At 37.9% G+C, this 22672-nt stretch overlaps 1 protein-coding gene across 1 annotated transcript; it reads right to left on the reverse strand.

Moving 5' to 3' along the window:
* Window positions 1–333: 333 nt before the first annotated feature.
* LOC104528953 (transmembrane channel-like protein 3) lies at window positions 334–12106 on the reverse strand (the record flags this gene model as incomplete). The annotated part of the gene is made up of 12 exons (XM_010173113.1): window positions 12000–12106; window positions 10579–10722; window positions 9201–9276; window positions 6166–6247; window positions 5434–5540; window positions 4324–4422; window positions 4089–4231; window positions 2474–2621; window positions 1565–1608; window positions 1259–1406; window positions 573–682; window positions 334–412 (listed from the first exon to the last, which is right to left on the reverse strand). Coding segments are annotated over exons 1-12 (1287 nt in total), but the record flags the coding sequence as incomplete, so codon positions are not given.
* Window positions 12107–22672: the final 10566 nt, after the last annotated feature.

The following is a 22672-nucleotide window of genomic DNA, read 5'->3' on the forward strand; positions in this document are numbered from 1 at the left end:
AGGACAGTAGTGAAAGCTGATTTTAGGTAGCTAGAAATATTTGGTGTAAAGTGTTGTTTTGGGTTTTTTTTTTTTTAAGTAGTTAAGCAATGCACAGAAATTTATTTATTGTGTTTTGTTAGCAATCAAATGGATCTAATCCTAAAAAACTACAAGTAGTTGTAAATGCATATTACAAATTAAACTTAACTTTACATTCCTATCAAACTGTAATATTTTTTAATTAATTTCAAACAAGTTTTCATCTGACTTCATATATATATCACAATAAATGCAATTCTATCTGTAAAGTATACTAGCTTTACACATCAGAAAACATCAAGTTAAACTTACAGTGACACTCATACTGTCCACTTTATCCAGGAGAGCAATGATTAAACTGTAGAGGTTTCCCAGGTATAGAACAAGAACCCTGAAAACAAGAAGAATAAGATAAGGGTTATTGGCACTGTTATCCCATCAGCTTCTCATACATTCTCTGGTTTGGCTGGACCAAAACATGCAACCAGAACACATCTCTCCTCTTCCTCCCTTTCTCCTCAGTATATTTTTACACTGCATAATGCCCGTACCTGGCAAGTTGGAAGCGAAGAGTGGTCCTGGGATGATACATCTCCAGAGCTGCCACAAGTTCAAAAGCAGAGGGTGCAATCATTGTAATCAGTGACACAACTACGCTTACCTACAGAACAGAGAGACACAGCATTTTTGTAGCTTTGCCTGTCCTGTGGTACTTGGACTGCTGATTGAAATACTGTTGGTGCATATATTGGTGTTTGCTTTTCTTGGAGGAGATGCTTTAGAAAGTTATTATTGACATTAGTAATAACAGTAGTTGTCATCCTAAAATTACAGATCTGGAATACGACTCAGGGATATTTACTCCAGAAATTTTAGCTTTAAAGTTACTACTTTATTAATTCACTCAGCTCAATCATGGGTGCAAAAATGGCTTTGTAAAGTGACAGGGGCATTTATGCTTTGTCCTCACAAAATAGGGGTCAGCTTGAACTGCAGTTTGTGTGAAATGAGGATCTGCAGCACCCACCTGCCCACTTCACCTCTGCTAACACCTTGCTGCAGAGCAGAGACAGCAAGTGTGCAAAGCGAGATCCAGGTAACCACCCCTTTGACCTCTCATTCCTCATTTCTCCTGCCTAATCTGTTGCAATTTCTACCTCAGTGCACACTATTGTTACAGAGAGCCCTGAGACAATAATCCTGCTTCTATCACAGAGGTGACAGAAAGAGAGTGTACCTCATTTTTTTCCCAAAGAGTCAATTCCTTTTTGGTGCGCTCTAACCTTTGGGATCGATCCACAACAAAGTATATGATGTAAATACTTCCAGCAAGGGAGAGAAGCACAAGGATGTTTGCAATAATTCTTAAGCTTATGGTCACCGCCCTAGAGAAAAAAAAAAGGCAAATCCAATACAGTAGATTGTCTTATGACACCAGGGGTCTTTTCTAACATGGTTTTTAAAAGTATGAGACAAGCAGATTAGCACTGCTAAGTGCATTGAAACAGTGCTTTGAAAAGTATATCTGGTCTTATATACATACAAGTTTTTGCTTTTCTTCTTTTCCTGCTCTTCCAATATAGCTTCCTTGAAAGAAACACAGCATTATCATTTTAATAGTGTTCAGCAAACATAATACACATCTTTCACAGAAGGTATCAAGTATACTGATAAAAAACTTAACATCCTGGAAGCGCAAGTAGATAAACACCTCTCTGTCCTGCATAGCTTTTTAGGAGTGATAAGTGAGCTTAGATAGTGAAGGAGATTTCTGAGAAACAAATACACAATAATCAAATACTTGTGTACTTTCAGTTATGCATGTTCAATGGGGTACCACCAGAGGTTTACACTACCAGATCTTTTTGCAGGATGTGCCTATAGAATCCATGTGTCAGTAATATAATACAGAAGTGTCAAAAGTTATCCTCAGTCATCAAAATAACTAAATATCATAGCTTATTAGTTTATCCATGACACAATTTGAAGTAATTTTGTTTAATGACTTAATGAGAATACACCAAATTTGGGAAATTAATTACTTTTGATTAAAACCATATCTGTTCTTAAATTCTAAATGGAAAACATCTGTATTTAAAGCAATTTTCTAATTTTGAGAGAGCTGTAAGTTGTCACTGGACCATTTGTTATGGAGAGATGAAATAAATGAATGTTTTCACATTGTTAGCATGAATTCGATTCTATTACTCAATGAAGTTGCATCACAAGGAAATTTGTTTCTAGTTTTCTAACTTCTTGTCACACATACAGTGGCATTAAATAAGACTCTTCTGAAGAACACAGAGATGTGATATCAGCCCTCCCCTAGGCAAACAGATCTGTAAATAAATACTAAACAATAGGAAATGCAAGAGAATGAGAGGAAAGACTCATATAGCTTACAGATTAACAAACAAATCAATTCTAAATAATTTGAAGGTCAGTTGCTCACCCTAATGCTATTAACTATGGCAGCAGCTTTGCTCTCTGCAGCCTCAGGGTTTCCTATTAAGTAGTCCCAAGCACAGAAGAGTCTCCAACAGAAAGTGTAATTTTCATCAGAGGCACTTGCTAAACTCATTCTTGAGTTCTTTGCCATTCTGTAAAAAAAAACAACAAGTATTCAACTGTTGTTAATGTGTGAAGATGAAGGAAATCACTGGTTTGGTTCATAGTTTTCAGATGTCTATGTTGTTAGGATTGCCAAAACTTTGCAGCAATTAGTGTCATTGTTGTCAGCTTTCTGAAGAAAATACAGGGTGAGGCTGAGAGTATGAACTTCAGTTTTGTTCTCGTGCAGAAGTGACTCACTGTGGAAGGGCATTTTGATATTTACATTCTTTATAGCTGACAAATAAAGCAAATAAAGCTCACTAGAGCTGTGAACTTACACATATTTCAGTTTTATGATCTCCAGCTGAAAAATACTGTCACTAAGATCCACTATTACTGTGATTACAAGCTACTTTGGCAAAACTAGTGATCATGTACAAGATTGGTTTGTTTTCTGTATTGTTTTCACCCTCAAATTTTATGTTATTGTCAAATAGAAACTCGGTGGCATTGGGAAAAGAAGAAAACCCCACCTACTCATCTCAGATAGGCAAGATGACAGAATATTGCAAAGTGTAAGAAATGAAATGAAGATTAATACCTTCATTCTTTCATAAAGAAAGGGCATCCAAAAGGACAATGTTAACAGAGGAACTGTAAGCAGCTAAGCAAAGAGTCAGTGAGCTAAGACAGAAGGAGAAGAGCTAATAATCTAATCATATCCAGAAACTGCAGATGTATAGATCAGTGTCAAACATATCAGTGGCCCTTGGCACAAATCAGTAGGTAGAATAAAAATAAATTAAAATGGAAGGTTTGGCTTCAAAACTAAGACTTACTAGAGGCAGTTCTAAAATTGACCCTGGACTGCACTGTGCTGGATGAATAGGTATTCAGAAGGGAAGGGAAAGCAAATCAGAAGAGGATAGAGTGACCTTGACTCTCTCCAGACATTGCACATTCCTAGATTTATGGTGAGTGCTAACAGTCTTGCTCTCTCTGCTGAGTAACTCCTGCTCCTGGCCCTTCAGCAGCAAAGGAATTAAGCTCACATTCAAACGGGATGCCACATACCGGTGGAAACAATATAAAGGATATTACATCTAGGATGGAATTTTTATATTTGTATTACAATAGATGGGAAAAAAATAATACTGAAAGCATTACACTTAAAAAATAAATTTCTATCATAGCAATATTTATACCAGAAAAGATGAAAACAAAAAGGACTTCCATGACTGTTGGATCTTAAACTATACAAACACAAAGCACACAGATCATCTTCTGTGCTGCCCTCCTTTTATAGACTGGGAAACAAAAGAGAGAGTGAAGATAAATGATAGCAAGATAAAAAGCAAGCTAGATTTAAACTCAAGTCTGCCTCCCTGATATTAGCAGACTGGAACAGGTCAATAGAGCTACACAGAATACATACGGAGGAAATGGAATAAGTTCATCGTTAACGATTGCCTGAACACACAAGCTTACCAACAGAAGTAAATGGGAAGGCTTACTTTTTTAAGAGGATGATGAAGCTGTAAGCAAACACTGCCATTCCAACAAGGAAGTAGGCGAGAGGCAGCCGGTATCCAGCTTTCCCAATCTTCCTGTCACGACCATAGTAACCATAAAATAAAACAGAGTACTGGAGGTAGCCCTGCAAAGACCAGAACCCGTAAGTAAGAGCAGTAACGAATAGTTAGAACAGAACAGTGACAGCAAAATAATAAAGAGTGGTTTTAGCCTTGCCCCTAGTGACCAAATGGTGTCCAGGTCTTGAGCAGATGCAATATGCTCCTTGGGAATGGTCTTGCTGACTGTGCTGCCAAACGGTGCTCCAACCAGTAGCTGGGGAAAAGAGAGGAGGTTTCAGATGCTGTCTGACCCAGGACTGCACAGCAGAACCCACCAAGAGCTGCCTGCACAGAGGGTGCTATCAGAATAGCCAGTATTGGGTTATTCCTTGTCCTAAACTGGAAACTCCATGAGAAACCCTGCATTCATTTTCCATTAAACTAGATAGGGCTCTGCAATCTGTGGTCTACGAGGAAATGAGGAAATTTATGTGCTCTGTAGACATCTTCAAAATGGCTGAGAAATGACAAGAGAGATCAGCTGAAACAATTAACAAAACAACTTTAAAAGTTATGTTTAACTTAAGTATTTTTAAATTAAATATTAAAATGTTTGATCTCTAAATGATATTTCAAGATTAAATCTACTTTCTCTTAAAAAAGTAAAAAATGAAAGTCAATACTTTTTTATTTCTTTTTTTGTTGTTGTTTTGGGGGTACTTACTTTTTTTTAGCTTAGTCAATGAGAATAAAAATCAGATATTCCTATGTTTTCTAATAACGTTATTACAGCAGAAGTTAGGTGAGGCAAAATAATATTTATGAATAATTCAACAAAGTTAAACACCCATACTCGCATGCAAGAACTAAACAAAGTTGTCACTGTTCAGACCTTCTAGAAAATGATTTCTAATGGACAATAATCCAGAGTCTGGAGAGAGATGTTATGTTTTCCTGCCTGTAAATGGCACTAACAGGACTTGAACAAACTCAACACCATCTACAGCTTTTAGAATTTGGTTCTCTATTTTAATAATAGGATACAAACGTATTCTACAAAAGCATTAGTACCATGTTGACAAAATATAATCTCTAACACTAATAGCAAAAATCTCTTATGCTTTGGCAGAAAAAAACCTCTTAATAGTGGAATTTATTTTAAGTAATTAATTTTAAATTGTACATTTCAAATTGATGTATGCCTTTAAGTGTGGCATTTGTTTAATTCAGAAAGGAAAGTGCAACAGTATGCATTTTTCTGTAAATATTAACAACAAGTTCTTACCTCTGGTAAGACTACGAATGCTCCTGTCATTATGGTAAGTACAATATTGATTCCAAATAGCCATCTCAAGAAGATGAAGTAAGAGGCAACTCCAGACCCAAAATGACCTTAAACCGTAGAAAATAGTTATCTGAGCTACACAGTCTATAAAAGCTCATATAATTTATTCATGAAGTATTATTTGAATAATAAAACAAAAGAAAAACCTTATTCATGCAGGACATACAGCAAAGTAGAGAAAATGTTAACACGTCACTGAGGAAAATATAATTCCAACACAAACTGTTGGAGAAGTCTCATGATTACCAGTAGCATTTATGCAAGAAGCTGCTATGCTGGGTGACATCACACATCCATTTAACTTTACCAGTCAAGCACAGTGTGGTTACAGCCACACTTAACCCTGGGCAGATCTGGGGATGCTGGCACAAGGATGCTGCCCCATGGACTATGATAAACTATAACAAAATCTTGCTGCATTTTCAGAACCACAACTGGACAAATTTGACTTTTTAAAAGTCGCCCCCCATTAAGACCATAAATGAGAACTGTTCAGTGTCTAAGGCACCAAGAAAACAAGAAAAAACAAAGATTTAAATGAAAACATCACTGCTGAAAATTTGCATTTAACTGTCTCCCAAATATTAATTCAGTAAATTAAAAAATAAACCCTAAGACACAGCATTTTAGCAAATGCTTTACTGTTCAATACCATTAAATCTTTATACTTACTCTCAATTTTCTTTATTCTCATTTCCCAAGGAATAAAGATCACCACAAAATTATACGCAAGTCGAATAAACTTCCTCCAAAGCTGAGAAAAAAGCAGAGAAATAAGAGACCTGACACTTCTGCATGTAAAAAAAAGAAAAACAGAAATGCAGAGTATTTTGCTCACATCTCTCTCATCTTGTATCACAAGAAATATTATAAATCCTAATTACAAAGATCTTGGAGCATGTCTGTGGTAAGGTGGGTAAAGAAAACAGTGGTGGGTTTTAGAAACACACAAAATGTCCGGAGCTCAGGAGACCTTGACTCTGCTTACCAGCCACGTGCCAATAAAGATAAGACAGAACACCCTTTAAACACCTCTGAGGGCACCATCAGGAGCCACTAATCAACACCTTTTACACATAAAGACCATGAGGAACCAACAGAAAGAAGCCAGCAGGCACCACTCCCTGTTTCCTTGTCTATGTTGGGGGCTGTGGAAGGGAGGAACTGCAGAGCAGGGCCAAGCAGCAGCTCTGGGCAGCAGAAGTCACCCAGGTTGGGCATTGCTGAGATGCGTAGACTCTGTGTAATTTATGAGGGAATCCTGCTGCACTACACATAATAAATTTTATTTCTAGGACAAATGAACAGGCAACTAATATCAAACTTAAGAGAAGCATAATGCCATTTTTTCTTAGAGGAAAAATAAGCTTTCATATTTAACAGCAGCAAATTCAACTATTATATTCTCATCTCTGTGTATTACAGCTGACACCTGCAGAAAACATGTGGTTCAGTTTGTAGATTCAACCTCCATTTTTTGCATGGTCAGAGGAAAGCATCTTCCTGCACACAGTGAGGTGTGCATAGGCAGGTGGGAGAAGAAACAAAATCTGCATGTGCAAACTAAGTACAGTTTTTGATTTGTTGAGTTAGAGCTCTGACTTTACAGTATCAACACAAAAAATATTTGTATATCATGCATTATAGAGTATTTTTATTATAGCTAGATGTTAAAAAACCCCTATATTTTAGTCAGCAGCAGTGACAATATTATATAATGCAATCTAATCTCCTAAAACCAAAGAGAAGTAAATAAAATTTTAATTATTTAATATATTATCAATCTCTTTGGCCAATCTTAATTAGATTTTATGGCAGGATGAATATTTTATTGCATGAATGGGAAGTATTTTTATTAAATAAATTGTAGGTGTGCACAGGAATTGCTAGGATTGCTACTTTTATTTGAAAACAGAGTTCACAATGCTGAGAAAGGAATCAAGAAGCTTGTGGCAGTTGTACTGCAGATTTAGAAAGTATACAAAGGTGACTGTGTGGGAATAGTATTTGTTAAAATTATAATCAGATCGCTATCACCTCTTTTCCTGCCTACTGCGTACCTGAACAGATAATTTATACTCTTAGAATACAGAATATGGTTTATGGTTATCTGGCATTAATTGCAAATGTACAAAAATTACAATGCAAATATAAAATAATTAAACCTGAAAGGAAAAATGTCTTCAGTATCAAAACAGTAAAAGGTATTTTACCTTCATAAATAATAGCATTAATGTATTGTCCAATTATAAACAGTGTGTATTCTACCAATTTTCAAAACTTATTTTAAAACATATAAATTTACAGCTGCATTTTGTTCTTAGCACATGTTCAACTACTGGGTTCTTAATTTTGATGATGTAGTGCTTGTTTTGCTGTGCTACAATTTTTATCTCCTTGGCCACCATGCTATGTTCTGAGAAAATACGTGACAATGAAAACCTTCCAGTTAAAAAAAAAAATAAAATAAAAAATAGTGCAGCTCATTCTGTTGCCTTTGCTGAATTTAGCCCTGATATAAAGACTATAATCCCTAATTTGTGCTAGGAAAAAAGAATACAGTTCCCCTACACATAATAAGCAGTTCTAATTAACTGCTGAATTTTATCCCTGTGCTGAATATCTTCAAACAAATACACACAATAAAGGCAATTAGATTAGATACACACTTTTATTAATTGTGAACTCTAAGATGACAGCCTACATTTTTTTATAGGAAGGGGAATACAAACAAGTAACAAGTCCAATCTCAGATTTACTGACATGTATTATGGACCCTTAGCATTTTTCTTTCTAGGTGACATCGAGTCAAAAGCAAAAAACAGTTTTTATTTTAACAGCATCCCACTTCCACCACATTTGCCACATACACAAAGGCAGAACAAGGAAAAATTACTCTTTCCTACCTTAGAAAGTAGTACTTTTAACCTTTGCTGTGGGCCAACATACCAGAACAACAGATACGTGACCTTTCCACTGTTCATGTGAATAAAATGCATGGTGTTCCATTTTATTGTTAAAACCCTGCCTTTTTGAATTAAAAGAAGTTGCAGCATTAAAAGTCTGCTCATTATGATGACAAAAATATTTTTAACTGCTTAGATGGATAAAGATCTCTTGTCTGTTGGTTGTATATTAGGGATGATTTCCTCCATATTATTAATTTCCAGAAACTAAGGCCAGGGTCAATTTCCAGTGGTATAAATAGATTTTCTAAGATGAGATTCAAATTCTTTGAGTATTATGTAAGCAAAAACCTCTAAGAGTGTACTTACCATAAGCTATTGTAGGACTGTCTTCCAAACTAAAAGCTAGACATGTTTCATACTAAACTATTGAACTGTGGCCCCACAGTCTGGTGCAATAGCTCTTCAGAGAATACTGACATTATGTTATTGGTATCCCATTCCCAATTGCCCCTTCTAGCAGGCATCAATATTTGTAGATTATTTGAGAAGGAAGCTTATACTGTGTTAATAGGAGGACATTCATCCCTCAACACATCAAATTAGTCTGCAAAAATGTAATTACTAAATTCACAATAGAAAAAAAAAAAAAAAAAGAAGCTTTTAACTGCTTTTCTTCCCTCTACAGAGTTCCTGAGTTGGAGATCAAGACTGCACAGCAAACATATGCTTCTGTGAATGAAAACTGCAGACGATTATTGGTAAAGAAAAGAGCTGTAATTTAAGAAAAAACAGCTGTACCTCTGCACCAGCAGCTTGGTAACCTCTTGTTCTTGTGAGTCTCCCTTCATACTTCAGCACGATCTCCTTCGCCTGCCTGCACAAGAAGGTGGAAATTCATCCCACATTGATCCCATTACCCAAAGCCCCTTACTCTGCACAAACAGCAACAAGCAAAGTTGTCAAATGCTCTAAAATACAACTGTGGACTTTCTCACCATAAAATCCTTATCCAGGCAAAGCTTTTTTCTTTTCCCGTTGAGGTTTTTACTGACGCTTTAAAACCACTGAGAATTTTGTCTGAGAAAACTCAGCGTTCAAAACTAACTGCAGGAAGAGTTTTCAATTCCTCTATTTTTTTTCTTCTCTGTCCTTTTGATTCAAAGTCTTTCTTTTAAACTGGTGCAACCCAAATGAGTAAAATAAAAAGGTCACCATTACAGTCTGGTTAATCTCACGTGGATACTAACACCTCTTCTGCAAATACAGTGTAGTGCTCGTCAGATGCAAAGAGGTGCATATTCATCTAGTCTTACACAGTCTTTGACCTCAGCAGAAGGAGGATGGGGACCACCAAAATCTCATCAACAAGAGAAGGGAGGCAGCAAGTCACAGACCCTGCCTAAGAGAGAAAAATCTCTCTTTGCTTCCAAGATTACAAAAGTGGTGGTAGGGATTCCTCATGACTAAAATGCCATCCTAGCATCATACCGGGTTTTAAGAGAAAGATGCCAGAGGGAAAGGAAAAATAAAACAGGTCCCAAGCAGATCACACTGTGAAAGGTCTGACACAATTTAGACAGGTGGCCCAAGGAGTTAGGCACCCACTCTTTCATTGTATATTTGTAATTATTAATATAATAATTGAAATCTTAAGCTGTGAAACATACTATTGCTACACCGAACGTACTTTTTAAACCTACAAGCATCCAGTATTTACTGCCATTTACAATATATTACCTGAAGATTATGACTAGCTTCTGTTCTCATACCATGCAATCGTCACATGCAATTACCTTGGAAATGGGAGATTGTTTTTCCTTTTTGGGATAGAGTGAAAACATTTAGCTTAAAAATGTATTACTGAGCATTACCAACAGCCTTTCCTTAGACCACTGAATAGCTGACACACTGTTTTAATAGTTAATAGCCAAAGCATGATTTCATTCTCTATACAGTGACTATCCAAAGGGAGTCAGACATGCACAGGAGACAACTTCACCTGCAGACTTCCCACCCCAAGGCTGCTGCCTTCAGCCAGCTTTCAGATCTCAGTAGAGCATCCTCATGGCATGCTTTCCTAGAAGCTCTTAATAATTTCTGTACACACTGAAAAACAACTGAGGCTGTAAGCACTGTCACAGTCAGTGAGCCTAAAAGCTTTAATGCAAACACTTACCTGAGTGCCCTCAGCTTCTGCCTCATCGGCCACGGCCGGCAGCGGATGTTGGACATAATCTCCTTCTGGTACTGGATGTTCTGAAAGATCTGCTCTGGGTCATGGCTCTCAGCCTTTTCTTCACCGATATCATCATCCGAGTTGCTGGCAGCCCAGCACACACCCCACAAGAGGAAAACCAACACAAATTATTCCCATTCAGATCCCCAGCAAACCGTTGATTTGCACAGGATCCAACCTATTAGATCAATATAACAGCAGTGAGCTAATGAACTTGCACCACCTTCTTGTTTTAAACTTGATGAATAATCCAGATGATCTCCCCATCTCCAGGGTGTGCCTCTTTTCCTCCCCACTGCTCACTGTTCAGTCATAAATTATTCCTGCTCTCCGCCACAAATCCCAGTTTTTCCTCTCCGAGCACTTCCAGCCATACAGCTTGTACATCATGCTAACAAGACACTGTATATTTTTCTGGAACAAAGTGCTGTCTAAACATTTCTCACAAAAGCACTTAACATTCATTTATTCACTGTCTGGTGTTAGCCTTTTATTTTGATTGTAATAATGATAAAATATCTCCTTGTTAGAATGGAGGAAACAGACGTTTAGAACACGGTTGCCCTTCCTTCCTGTTTCCCAGCTGAGGGGACGGGAGCATGGGACCCCGCACACCAGGAATTACTTGTCCCTGTAAAAGATTCATGTGCTTTGATGCAGATTTCTGCGGATGATTATTAAATCATCTTTTCTAATGCTCTCACCACATTTCCTAAGCTACAGCTCTCTCAGTTCTCTGAAATAGGGTATTGTATATGAAACAGCAGCAATATTCATTCTTGCAGAGGCTTAGGTCTAGAAACCTGTGGTGACTGTTCCCCCCTGAATGAAATGATGAGATCTGAAGAGCTGCAACAATCACCAGCTGGGAAGTTTACTAATTGTGTTGCTACGGACTAGTCAGGAAAGTTCCCTGCAATTTTGCTGAAAAAGCAACGCCTTTTAATCACTTAGAAATAAATCATAAACTAAACCATGCCTTGTAAGAACATTCAAAATACATACTTTGTCAGACCACTGACCTGTCAATCCACAGTCCTGTCTCCCTAGTCACAGGCAACATTCAAAGGAAACGTATAATACGCAGGAGAAGTATAGAGAGATTTCTTACCCCGCTATACCCTGAACTCATGGGAGTTACACTGTGGTATGTACAGTGTTTATGTTGCAGTATGAAACATTACTTTCGTGAAAATTAAAAAAAAAAAAGAGGCTTAAAATACATCTAAGTACAGAGTGAAGAGTGATTTTTCTCATGCTGTTTTTCACTTTACTGCACTAAGTGAAAGCGAAAAGACAAGCCCCCACTTCTGTGGTAGATAAGGCAGATTTGCACCTCAGGTGAGAGGAGGGTCTCTTACCTGTGGGGCGGCTCCTGGTAGGTGTAGATGCCAGCGTGCCGCTTCACCGTTCGATACTTTTTGCAGGACTTGGCAGTTTTGGCTGTGGCAGAGCCCGTTGCTGCCATGGTGGCAGCTGCTGCCAGCGCCAGGTGAAAGTCTGCCGCACTCGAAGGAAGCTTTCAGCTCACTGGTCAGATGTCTCATAAGCAGCCAAATGTTATTAAGTCGAGAGCAGCGAGCAGCTGCCAGCCCGGCCGAGGCGAGGATGGCTGCCTGCGCATGGTGCTCCAGCCCTGGAGAGGACCCGCTGCCTGGCAGCACCCGATGCCTTAAAGCTGCAGCACTCGGCAGCCCCTGCCAGGCCACTGACAAGCCAGATGCCCAGAAGCAAGGCTGGGAGCAGAGTCCAAGGGTGGGCCAGCTGCAGCCCTCAGTTCAGAGCCAAGCTTCCCTTGTCACACATGAGGTATTCCTTCAAAGCACCATCCCCTCGCACCGCACTGGCCCGCTCTGGGTGATGCTTCCAGTGAACACGCTGCATATACTGTTGACATCTTTGCTTCATGTGCTTGAGAGAATGTTATTGCTTGAGTAAAGCAGGGAAGTTTGTATTTTGGCTTTGGCTAACAGAGAAAAATGTGATGTCATTCTCCCAGAGGACTTCCAGATCCTCACCCAGAGGACAGCCCTGACAGAACGCGTGGCTGCTGCTCTCTGGGCCCCAGCCCCAACCTCTCTGCGTGGCCTCCATTCATTATACCTAAATTTATGGCTTTTCTCTTGGAGATAATAAAAATACCTGCTATTCAGATGAGTACAGATTACCAAGCAATTCACTTTATCTTGATGGTTGTAATTTCTTAATTATGCTCAAATACATTAATTACTGTATGATCTTTAACATTTACAATAAGCATTGACTAGATTATTGGTAATAATTATTTACAGCTAAAACACTGGAAAACATTACCATCTGATACTTGTTTCCCATTTCTTCAGCTCTACTACTTAAGTAATATTATTACAAAATTAATTTAATAGATACTAAAAGTATATTTAACACAGAAAATAACTTTAAAAGACAACAAATGGACTGGTGCTGTGAGCTTCAGGACCCTGCATTAAATAACTATTCTCTCTCACTTTCTATATGTCCTGGGGCAATTTCTTACACTTCTATACCTCATTTTCTATCCTTAACTACAGATAGCATTTCTGCATTTCACAGGAATGGTGCAATCAGTGCCTATCTTATGACGCTTACATATTATTACATCATTAACTAGCATCATATGGCCATGAACTTCATAATTCAATCAAAGTATTCATGTGCACAGTAAACCATTAGTTTTCAGTTTCAAATGTCTCAACCAAAATACAGTAGCAATAGCTTTGACTCAGTTTACATCTACTCAAAACTAATCCATCTATTTAATCCAAGATTAACTACTGGGCAACTGACATAATTGCCAAGAATCATATTTCCATGGTGGAAAGTCCCCTAATACTGTTCCTATGGTCAGCTCCAACACCACCTCTGTGTCAGCAATCTGTTGGTTGTTGGGACAGCATAGACTGCTCCAAGCTTTTCTGGGAACAGGGCAGCTGAAGGACTTGACACGTGGTCAAGTGAATTTCCAGTGACTTTCTCCATCGTAGAATTTGCAGGTATTCTGGCTCATATTATTAAAACAGGGCAAAAAGACCAAGAAAAGTTAATATAAATAGTTTCTGTGGCCATAATTTGACACTCAGAATGTGGGAGAGAAAGGAATATTTTACAGAGAGTTTTCACTTGTTCCTAACTTGGTATTTTCTCTCCTTAATAGCTCTGTGCACAATGCGGCAAGGGTTTCAGTTACGTAAATCAATGGTCTGTTGTAGTTAACATTTATTTGCAGCCTCTGACAAGAAAGAACATTAAGTTCTCTCTGCTAAATTTCCTGTAGAGAATAGCACAGGCTGCTTTTTCCCTCTGCCCTGAGTTAATCTAAAATATTGCCACTTGCTGAGAAATTTTACTTTTCCATGATCATATCTGTTGTACTATACCCATTTAGTTAAAAAACTAAAGGGATAAGTAGTTGAAAGCCTCATTGTTTATAGTCAGAGAGTTATTTGCATGTTTTGAAATGTTTCATGCAAGAAACACTTGCATGTTGGTTTACTTACAGTTTTGAAAGAGTAAGTCCATTTGGTGTACTCCATTCAACACTTTTTAGATGACAAGGAAAGATCAGTTTTGATAAAGACAACTCTGCATTTCCAAAATGTAATCAATAGTGAAGCCCAGAGGCCCAGGTGTTTCTTGTTTGAAGCTTCCCCAGAAATCTGGAAGTTCCATTAGCACAAGGCAGAAGAGCACCAAAATGATAAAGAAATGCCCCTATTCAGAGTTCAGTAAAACCAGGAGTTGTATTCTACACCACGCTTTACACTCCCCCATTTTGTCACACATGCATGACTTAAACCCAGTAAAAAACATTGGTCAAAATAACACTTTGCCACATTCTACTTACTACACAGGTTTTTCCCCCATGAACTGAATTTGCTAGTCCCAACTCCATTCTAAGCATCTCTTATACACACTCCCTTTAGCCAAAATAGAGACTAAAGGGTGTGGGCTACAATTTCCAGCTTCCCAAGAAGGATGGATCATAATAATTTTGCTTTTTCTGTGCTGCATTTTATTATTTTTCATAGTGAAGTCTGTAAAATAGAGGCTGTTAGAGCTTTGACATATCAAGCTATCTGTACCATACTTAAATCCACCAGCCTTGGAAGGGCTTTCCTGCTTGGCTTTGAGATCACAGAACAGAAGAAGCATCCTACTATCCTCTCTATGTGTCAGACAATTCAAGTGAAAACAAACAGCCAAAAGGAATGAGTATCAGAATCACATCTCCAGTAAAAAGCTTATCATGTCTTTCCAGCTGGAAAAACAAACAGAGGAACTATTCTGAATGCCAGAAACACCCTTTAAAGCTTTGATGCTCAAAGTGTACTGCAAACACATGCACATCACCACTTTCCTTAATCTGTTGCAAGATATGCTTTCCATTTTATTTATTATTTTTAAAAGCAATAATAGGTCAGTTCAAGTATATTTCCTTGGTTACAGTTATTCCTTTGCGTTTTGGTCAGTAACACAGCATTGGGGGACAGATTCTGCTGCCTTAGCTCACAAGAATAAGTGCCTCTCCAGTCAGTCCAGTCTACTAAAGTCCATTAGTTTCCTGATTATTCCAGTTATGTGCAGACACATTAAAATCATGTTGCAGACAGACATCTCGCTAAGGAAAATTCTCAGAAAGCAGGTTTTGACACAGTAACATCTTGAATCCCACAGAGAGCATAAGCTAGATCTCCAAAAACTACAGGAGAGAGACTCAGCTGTTTCTCCCTCTGTATTACCATTACTACTTCCCACTTTTCCCTAAGCTTTTGGATTCCCTAGTTTTCATTTGATGGAGCCATACCAGAGAGAGTAAGACTTAACATCATTAGATTACTACATTTCAGATAAAGCAATATCCTTTAATATGATGGTGGCATAGCACTATCAAAAACATTAAAATGTTAACAATGATTTGCATAGATTTAATTAGCTAATATATGTTAACATATCAACAAGGAAGATCAATTTTGTTTCCATTTGTTAGAAGAAAGCGTCAAGTCTGAAAAACAAAGGCACAATTTAAGCCTGACACATAGGTCTAATACTGTCAGTGCTGGAATTGCATATATAACCTGAAGTTACTTCCAAAGACTAAAAGCACATTAAGCAGCAAGAGACTAATGAATTCTGAGCTCATCTGACAGGAGGATGCAGAGTGCTTTTTAAGAGAAAATAGAAAGCAGTCTTCAAGAGCTTATCCCTGAAGCTGATGGCATCCTTCATCACCCATGTCCCCTGCAATTGCCTCTTTAAAGAACTCAAGTGTTAACTCAGATCACAAAGAGAGGTTTGGTTTTGCTTGTCAACTCAGCAAGCAGTTTAGCAGCCAGAACACCTGGCTGCCCATTTCAATATGCTCTATTGAAGCCAGAAACCTACTGGGGTTTGTTTTACTCTGAGTGATTACTACAGGATTTATAGATTTGATTTAAATTGCCATTAACTGGATGAAACCAGGACATTAACCTTTTACTGCAAAACTTACAGTGGCAGCTCTCTGTGTGTAATAGGAAGCCTCACATTTGATCCAGAGGATCATTTTGCATTTTCAAACACTTACCCAGGAAAAAGACAGGTTGGTGAACTCTGCTTGCTGAAAATTCAGACAAAGAGTAAGCTATATGCTCCATGCTTGTCCGTTCCCATGGCGTTTCAGTTTAAATTTTACCCATCTTTCCAGCACTGCAGTTGAACTCTGGGACCTTTTCACAATCTCCCTGCTTGGGAGGTTTCACAACACTTCTGGATCACAATTCCAAGGTGAAAATTCAGAAAGGATCAAGTTTTCCAGTCATTATCCCTTCAGATCCTTAAGTACACAAAACAGGTGGGAGAAAAAGTATTTTCAAATACTGAAGAAGGTGACTTGGGCATCTTTAAGTGAACTGATTATCAATAGCTCTAAAAACATTCAACCCCATAGAAATCAGAGAAAGGTAATGATGCTGTACAGCATCCAGGCTTTTGTGAAAATAATTAAACTTTTAGTTTGAAGACGTCTTACTTTTAGAGCTGAAAGAACTAAGATCAAAGGACAATGCAGTTGGACTTCAAAGAAGGATGCTCCATTTTCAAATTGCAATCTCAGTTCACCTGTTCAGCCCCCAAAAGATATTATAGATGTGCAGCTGGACATAAAAAGAGTTATGGGATTTCCAGGATAACAATGCCAAAGCCATCATCTTCACTTACTGAGAGTAAAATTAATCTACTGAGCTCTGTTAAATCATTGTCTCCCAGTAAGATTGTTTAGACAGTTTAATTTCATACAGTAGGCTTCGCTCTTCAATTTCAGCATGTTCATAACTCTTGTTGGCATTTATCAGAGTTGGATCAGGGGGAATACTCCCATCATGGTTCAATTTCCTTTGTGAATTCACATCCCACATAAAAAAAAAAAATATTCCATTTAAAAAGCTCCTTCTGTGCAGTTAACTGAACTAACATCATTATAAGATGACTATTTTTATTCATTAGATGAGTATCATGACTGTTAAAACATATATTTCTGTGACAGTACAATCCACAACAGAATACATTTAATTCGGAAAATTTCAAGAGTGTTTTAGAACCTAATGCTATACAAAGGCTAAAAAAAAAGGGAAAAAAAAAAAAAAAAGAAAAAAAAAAAGAAAAGGAGCCGAGGGTCTGAGGGTGATGACCAGAAGCAGCCGCACGCCAAGTCAAGCACTCTGCCCCACCAGCTGACAGGCAGTTCAACTCATGCACATGGCTTGCAGCACTGCCCCAGTTTGCATGACACTGCCCCTATGACTCACAGCTGTCTACTTTTGGCAAGAAATCAATTAGGCACCATAAGAAAACTTGTTTTTCAAGTGCTATAACGTATATAGCTACTTCTGCTACAAGGGAATCTCTGTTTTGTGCAGCTCTGTCTACCCAGCAGTATGACGTGCATCCTACAGACATACTCATTTCACCAGAGACCTTTTTGAAAGCACTTTAACCAAATTATTTTCCAGACTTATGCAAGTCGTTATAAGCCAGACCTAGGAGTCAGTGAAAATGAAGATAATTTTAGAACATTTTAAAATAAATAAATAAATATTTTTAAAAAAGAAATTCCACATTTTAGAAGAGGAAAAAGTTAGAGGAATTGACAGTGGCAGAAAGTAACTGAATAGTCAGGGCTTGGGGTTGGCTTTGCATTTTTGACTGAGGTGAAAACCTTGAATTTGCACAACTGCTTTTAAGGGTCTTTTGGGAACCCATTCTTCCATAAGATTGTCTCATTTTTGCCCCGGGTGAGGAAGCAAAGATCTATCAACTTTTGAAATGCAGAAAGTCTAGGCCTGGTTCAATTCAAGTTGGTATTCATTGTTCTTCAAACATTAGAATGTTTTTTTGCACCGTTTCTGATATTCACCTAAACCACACCTTCAGTCAGAACTTAGCATCACTTTGAAATGCATGTGATTAAGTTCTTCAGCTAAGGAGAACTGAAACAGCAGTCAGCAGTTTTTTTCAGCCAAGGAAGGGCTTTTGAGCACCAATAGTCAAGCCTCTCAACTTCCTCCTGATCTCTCAGAGCTTGATTTTGCACTAGTTAAGTTCTTTAGGCACTCCTTCTCCAGATCTTCTACCATCTGGGAGGGTTGAGGTGCCACATATTTATACCATGTCTAAGTCCCCACAAAGTTTTACCCCACATGCCTAGGATGGAACAACATGATTGAGCTCCACACACAGAGTCTACAGCCACCTTAATTTAAAGGAATATAAAAAAGATTACAATAATTTTGCCCAGTAGCCTAATGTTGAAATCATACACTGAGGAAGCACAAGACCTGAATTCTGTCTACATCTCAAACCAAAGGGATTCAGAAAATCATACTTTCCCCCTTCTAGAATAAGCTTAGGCTGTATCAATGAGTTAAAGGTAAAAAGTGAGAAGAAAGAAGTGACACTGTCACTTAATATAAAGTGTATTGAATACAAGAAACAGTTCTGATTGACTAAGAATTTCTGGAGAGATGATACTTAGGGAAGTCTTACAAGTCAAAAGCTTGGGAGAGATGGGGTGTGGCTGAAGCAGACATTCCTAAACACCCATGTTCTAGTTTCCTTGCTTTTTGTACCATCCACTCAGCTTTACAGCCTAAAATTGCACCTCATTTTTAGAGGGTCTTTAGCATTGAAATAGTAAGATCAGTTCACCTGTGTTTATTGTCCAACCTCTTCAAAAAAACAGATGTTCACAAAAAATGGGAGAGGAAATCTGTATCAGTTTAATTGATTGCATAACAAATGTAATTAATTCTATTACTGCATCACCTAGGAGGTTGTTTAGATATGCAACACTTAACTCATTAGCAAGCAACAATCATCATTTGTCCAAGGAAAAACCCCAAACACAGCTATTCAGATTATTGTCTGGAAAGAGATGTGCTCTCCAGGATACCACATCAACACAGTACTTGGAAAAGCTAGAGGTGCCAGCCTGTGGTTACATGGTCACTTGAATTCAGTACCTCTGCATAATACTTCTGACAATCCCCTGCCTCTCCCCACTTCCCAGGTTAGTTTTCATCAGATCAGTTCTTTGATTCAGCTACCATGCAGCAGCATAATCCTTGCCATGAGCACAAGAGGTGGTGGGAGTAAACCAGGAGGATACAGGAAGTCAGGTGGACTCATTCCATTCAACATGGATTTACGTCAAAGGTACCATGTAACAACTACCTGAGACTTTTAAAGGGCCACAGGATCCCCCTGCAGTACGTAATTCATAGCCTGTACCTTTTATAGGATGTTTCCTTCCAGCTCTAGCTGGTCCACTCCCCTCCCTTCCTTGGAAATGTACCTGTTCCCTCTGTTAAACTTGTGTCCTTGTTTCCTTATTCAGTCCCTAAACTCCTTTAGTCTTCCAAAGACCAGACTTTAAGGCTTCACCAAAATCCGTCACTTTGGTCTCTGGGGGAAGCTGCTCCCTGTAGTTTTCCCTCAGGGAATTTGGAGCAGACTTTCTCTCTCTTTAGACCAAGGAGGCAAAGCAAATCAAACGTCACTTTCAGTGGCCAACATGCTCATCAGCAGTTGTCTTATGTCCCATTTCTGTTTCTTAGCACATGAAATAGATGGTGAGAATGCAATGAAAGGCAGCCAAGCATAGAGAGAGTTTTCAGTATTAGAACAGGATTCAGAAATTCTACCTAGACAAAGTGCACAAAACCTCAGAATCAACAGGACATAATGAAGATATACAATATACTTATCCTGGAAAACAAATCCAGATGATTATCTGCAGATGTAATGTAGACCAGGCTGGTGATGAGAGGAACTGGCAGCATAATGATTTAGCTACAATAGTTTTCTAAAGGGAAAAAAAAATTAAAATTGGCATTTAGAAACACATTAGCTAAAAAAATATATCTAGTGCCATCAAGAAACTGCCAAGGGGAAAACTCTGAAAGTGTAATAAAACAAAATAGCAAAGCTTTGGAGAATTCAAAACATTGTGCCTTGGCACAAAACTATTCTTAATATTCACACAAAGACAGCGTGCTAGTGGCCAAATGCCCCAGTAACTCAACACAATATGATTTGGCATTTCTTCTTACTCTACCCATAAGACACACCTCAATTTCTAGGAATAATGATGTTAAGATTGATGTTAATTAAAAGTAACAAAATTATTTTGTACAATCTCAAAAGCGCTGTGCTGCTTGAGATCACCACGTATTAGATAACCTTGAAAGTGCCCGAGTCATGGGCAGTTCCAGCTGCAATCTAAACAACCATCTTAAATCTTATACATTGTCATGTTCTCATTATCTGGACTTTGTAATTTCCTACCATGGAAGGATTTTCACATAAATTATACAGGAAATGAAGCAAAATGTAATTACAGTGTCCAACAGCTCCAAGGCAGATAGATAGCACAAAGCATGGAACACAGTTCAAGAGTAAGCTTTCAATAAATGTCACCTATTAGGAAGACTCTAAAGGGAACATATATCACTAAGACACCCGCTTCTAAATTATATCATTATCTCATCACAGGAATAAGGAGTTATAAGGTTACAGCAATTTCAAATAATCAGCTTTCAAGCAGATTTCTCAAAGGGACTTTCATTCTTTGCTTTTACACATCACCATTTGGACTTTAACATATACTAGAAAATTCTATTATACTGTATTAAATTGAGTTATCCCAATGAAAACATCTCTAGTAAGGTTAATCCAGACATTTAATAATCCATTAGCACCCTCACTTTTTCAACATAACAAATTTTCTCATAATGGCTTTTTAGTCTCAAAAGGGAAAGACACAGCTATAGAGCTTTTGAGTATTCTAAATTGATGCAATTCAGCTGAACAGAAGGAACACTAAAATGATAAAATAACATTTTTACCCCTGACTTCAGTGGATGGTAGGTCAGACTCATAGCCTTCACATTAAATGCTCATAGCCTAGTTTTTAGAAGACAGCAGAGACAACTTATATCTTCAAGGGAAGATCCTTTCTTAATTCATTTTGCAGAGTAAGGACCTTGGATTTCTTGCTTGTTTGGATTTGAGGGGCTTTTGTGTGTGCTATCCTCAGTGCAAAGGGATTACAAAAACAATGCAAAAATGCAAAATACAGTTTACAAACACTAAGGAAATACTAACAATATTGCCATATCTCTGTATTTCTAATAGTTATTTTTCCAAGGACCTCATGATACAAATATGTAAGCCTTAGAATCATAGAATTGTTTTGGTTGGAAAAGATCTTTAAGGTCAAGTCCAACCATTATCCTAGCACTGCCAAGCGCACCTCTATACCATGTCCCTAAGCACCTCATCAACATGTCTTTTAAATAACTTCAGGGAGGGTGACTAAACTACTTCCCTAGGCAGCCCGTTCCAATGCTTAACAACCCTTTCGGTGACGAAAGTTTTCCTAATATCCCATCCAAACCTCCCCTGGTGCAGCTTGAGGCCATTTCCTCTTGTCCTATCACTTGTTACTTGGGAAAAGAGACCTTACTCTGATCCTGAATTAGATGTTATCATTGAGGTTATGGAGGTGAAGTGCTTGAGCCCCAACAATTAGAAGAAAAATCTCAAATTATATAAGCAGTGTAGAGACTATCTCAGATATTGGGTAATGATTATCTCCTTCCCGCCAGTGCTCATTTAAACACATGCTGGTTTTTGCAATTTTACTATTATGTTCATGAGTCTCACGGTACTTTTATATGCTTCATAGGTGGAATGCTTTGAGAAAGCTCTATAATAGACAGCATAGGCTTATGCAAAATAACTTGTCTGAGATTTGATATATGCTACGAAGATGCATATGGACAGCTTCTAAGGCTCAGCTCACGCAAAGCAGTTTAAGCCTTGATAATAGGATTGTGGATGACAACCTATTGTTAATAATTAGCTTTTCATTAATGTTGCACAACAAAATTAAACTGATCAGCTTCACGTTTTGTTCCCTTCTTGTCTTTCCCTGCTTACAATGTGATCATGAAGTTCTCTTCTAGTCACAAAAACTAATTTTCACACTTTTTTTTAAAAAAGCATATGTTCTTCTCTAGATTTTAAGATATGTGGTTCTTGTTACAATTTAAAAATGTTTCCAAGGTGAAACCTAAATGCAGAAGTTATATCAATGGAATTAAGTCAATTTTTTGCAGGTTTAATTAAACTAGTGCAATCTCTTTGTATACTCGTAAGTCATCTTAGCTATAACTAATACTGATTTGTTTAGTTGGGCAAGTGGTTTAAATGCCTAAAGAATTAAACTGAACCAACTCCAAGTTAGGAAGTTATTTAATTCAGCCTATGTAATTTCTATATATAGACAGACCTTTAAATTCATATTCAGAACCACTGAAAGTATTGGTGTATGATTTAATGAGTTCTGTCCAGATGAGCATTCATTTCTAAAGGGATGCCACAGCTACCATTAAGTAAGAAAAGATGATGAAATCAAATGGTAGGAGGGAGGGAGGCAGGGAAGAAAGAAAGAAAGAAGGGAGGGAAGAAAGAAGGGAGG

Source organism: Antrostomus carolinensis, unplaced genomic scaffold (genome assembly GCF_000700745.2).
Source record: "Antrostomus carolinensis isolate BGI_N321 unplaced genomic scaffold, ASM70074v2 scaffold17188, whole genome shotgun sequence".
In the NCBI taxonomy this organism is placed as follows: domain Eukaryota; kingdom Metazoa; phylum Chordata; class Aves; order Caprimulgiformes; family Caprimulgidae; genus Antrostomus; species Antrostomus carolinensis.